This window comes from Corvus brachyrhynchos, unplaced genomic scaffold (assembly GCF_000691975.1).
Source record: "Corvus brachyrhynchos isolate BGI_N302 unplaced genomic scaffold, ASM69197v1 scaffold285, whole genome shotgun sequence".
In the NCBI taxonomy this organism is placed as follows: Eukaryota; Metazoa; Chordata; class Aves; order Passeriformes; family Corvidae; genus Corvus; species Corvus brachyrhynchos.
Window position 1 is genome coordinate 345119 of NW_008238323.1, and position 2823 is coordinate 347941.

Here is a 2823-nt window from a genome sequence, read left to right on the forward strand (position 1 = left end):
CCTGCTGCAGGAGGATTAAAAACCTCTTTTCCAACTGCTGTGTTGAAGACTGTTCCCTTAATAACTGTCATTTTTTGAAAGCTGCAGCGAGGCACAGTTGTCAGGATATTAATGAGAGATTAAACCATTTTCTCCTGGAGTGTCCTCTGCCCCACTGGTGTTGCTGGGATGCTGTCTGATGGCAATTAATGACATTATTATAGCTGAGCTGGCCAGCAGGGCTGGCTGCTGATGGAGACGTGCCCAGCTACCTTGTGCTGTGTGCTGGTTCCTCTGCCTGCCCCTAAATACAAATTTACTTCTTTAATCTGCACAGGTAATTGAAACCAAGACTCAAGTGACTCCGGAACATGAAGATTTTGCGTACAACAGCCTGAAGGTGAGTGAGAGGCTCCTACTTAGTGCTGTAACCTATTGCATGACTCCAGCAGCCCAAACAAACTGTGTGAAACCTGCTGTAACCTCTGTTAGAGAGGGCAGTTGGAAAACTGTAGCTCTCCATCAGCTCCTGGGCCTGGGGTGGGCTCACAGATGTTTCTCTCTGGGGCACCATCTGTTCTTTGCTGTCTGCCTGTCTCTGAGTTACCCCTGGAGGTAACAAACCCACTCATGGTGGAGGAGGCTTTTTCCACAGCAGGTATTCCCGCTGGGACTTCGTTGGGACACTCAGGTCTCAGCAGGTGGCTTTGCAGTAGGTGTAAATTCTTCCAGCTGTTTCTTGTTCCAGGCTCCAGCTCTGCTTCTTACCCACTTTCCGTGCCTTCCCAAAGTGCCACTCAGGTCAAACCCAGATAAATCTGTGGTGTGAATTGCAGTAATAGCCTCCATCTCCCAGCAGAACTGCTGGCTGACCACAGTCATCCTGTGTCTTCCCAGCTATTGCCCTACCCTAGAATTCTTCTTGTTCCCAAGCTATAAATCCTGAGTTTCTGTTGCCACAGAGCAACTGAAGCCCCCTGGGCTCCTATTGCAGCTTCTGTGGGTTCTATCCCCCTGCTCTAACTGTATTCAAACACCTCTGGCCTTGACTGTTTTGGACCAATTCTTATGTCCTGCCTATCCTCAGAAAACCAATTCCTAGGATAGGGTTACTAGGGGAAAGTTTTTTTTACTGTTTGTTTTTTCAGTGCAGACCTACCTTTCCATCTTCCTTCTCTCTCTATCCCCTTAACAAATATTGCAGTGCAACTGAGAAGTCCAGAAGAACATATGTTATCCAGAATAACATGATGCTAAACCATCTGTCAGTAGTAATACCAATATTTGCTTCTGCATCATCTCCTCAGAAGGATGCAAAAAAAAAAAAAAAAAAAAAGCAGAAATTAGAGATGGAAAGGATGTCCAACCCTCACTAAGCCCTTATCTCTAGCAGTAGATTTTTATGGCACTTAATCCATCCAATTTCTATTTTCCTAGCATGATAGTGGTGTAGCTCTGGCTAAATGTGCTGTTTGTGATGGAGGGAAACCCCCCTGAGTTTCCTTAGTACCTCTGCACAGCCCCTTGGAGAAGAGGCATGGCAAGGTCACTGCCCAAGTGTCTTCCAGCTGGTTGAACATACCTGTGCAAGGTTTAAGTCTCTTGGCCTTGTAAAGCAAAGTGGAGTTGCAATTTGGAAGGGGAAAACCCAACAGATGAGAACCACCACCTCCTTAAATGGCATCTGGAGTTTTGACTTCTGTGTGAGTTCACAAACTCTGTTTTCTTCAAGGTTTAACCCTGGAAGTTGAGAGTGGAAACACTAATTTTGGGTTTTCCTACTTTTTACATACTAACATACTAGCATCCATAGTTCTATATATCTAACAAGCTTTAAAATACCATTTAACGTTAATACCATTTCACAAGAATAGGAGGCATGTGTTGCTAAAAATGCAGGGTTCTTTAACTTTTAGACTAAAACAGGTGGAAAATGAACCTGCAGGGATTTCACATTCCCTATAGGAGTGCTTTCCTGAGAGGGGCCACTGAAAAAGGGAGACAAATACACCTCCCTGCTGTTTTCCTGACATCTGAACATAGGACACAGCCTGAAGTCTCTGTCTGTAACAAAAGAGTGACTTACTACTGATTTTGAGGGCTTCTTTTCCCTCCTTCCCCCTTCACAGCTGCTTCATGGCTATGACAGAGCTCCTCCTCTCTGCTCTCTATTTCTCCTGCTAATTTATATCTCAAATATTTGTACTATCTCTGACTCCTTTAAGAGTTTCTTGTGAATATGTTTACTTTTCATTTTTACCAGCTTAAAAAGACTTTATCTTGGGGAAATAGGCTGAGATGCCTAAAAGCTCACACACAGGAAAGTCTTGCTGTAGATGCTCTTGAATGGCCTGTGAGGTACCAGTTAGTCAGCCATGGACAGGGACACCTTCCACTGGACCAGGTTGCTCCAATCCAGCCTTGGAAACTTCCTGGGATGGGGCAGCCACAGCTTCTCTGGGCACCCTTTGCCAAGGCCTCACCACCCTCACAGCCAGGAATTTTTTCCTCATATCTGGTCTAAACCTTCTCTCTTTCAATTTGGACAAGATGAGCTTTAAGGTCCCTTCCAACTCAAACTATTCTGTTGTTGTAAGATTCCGTACTTTAGTGTCCCATTCAGACATTTTTGGCACTCACAGCCCCTCCAGCAGGACAATACAAGGCATGGGGTGCTACTGGGTGGCCGCGCATGTTTGGTTTCTGCAACCAGCACATAGTCTGATACTTCACAGGTGTCTGCTGTCCTCCAGCTTGCTGTCTTGGTGTAATTAATACTATAATAATTACTGTCATGACACCCATGTCGGCAGGGATTTGCCTTTGGAATTAGCATCTGGTGGG

General features: G+C 45.2%; 1 protein-coding gene across 1 annotated transcript in view; it reads left to right on the forward strand.

Annotated features, from left to right (window-relative positions):
- Positions 1 to 2823, forward strand: part of MYO5B (myosin VB) — a 148464-nt gene that overhangs the window by 118598 nt on the left and 27043 nt on the right. Inside the window, exon 27 of the mRNA XM_017734339.1 lies at positions 317 to 379. Coding sequence (XP_017589828.1) covers positions 317 to 379 — 63 coding nt within the window. The remainder of the gene's footprint in view (positions 1 to 316; positions 380 to 2823) is intronic.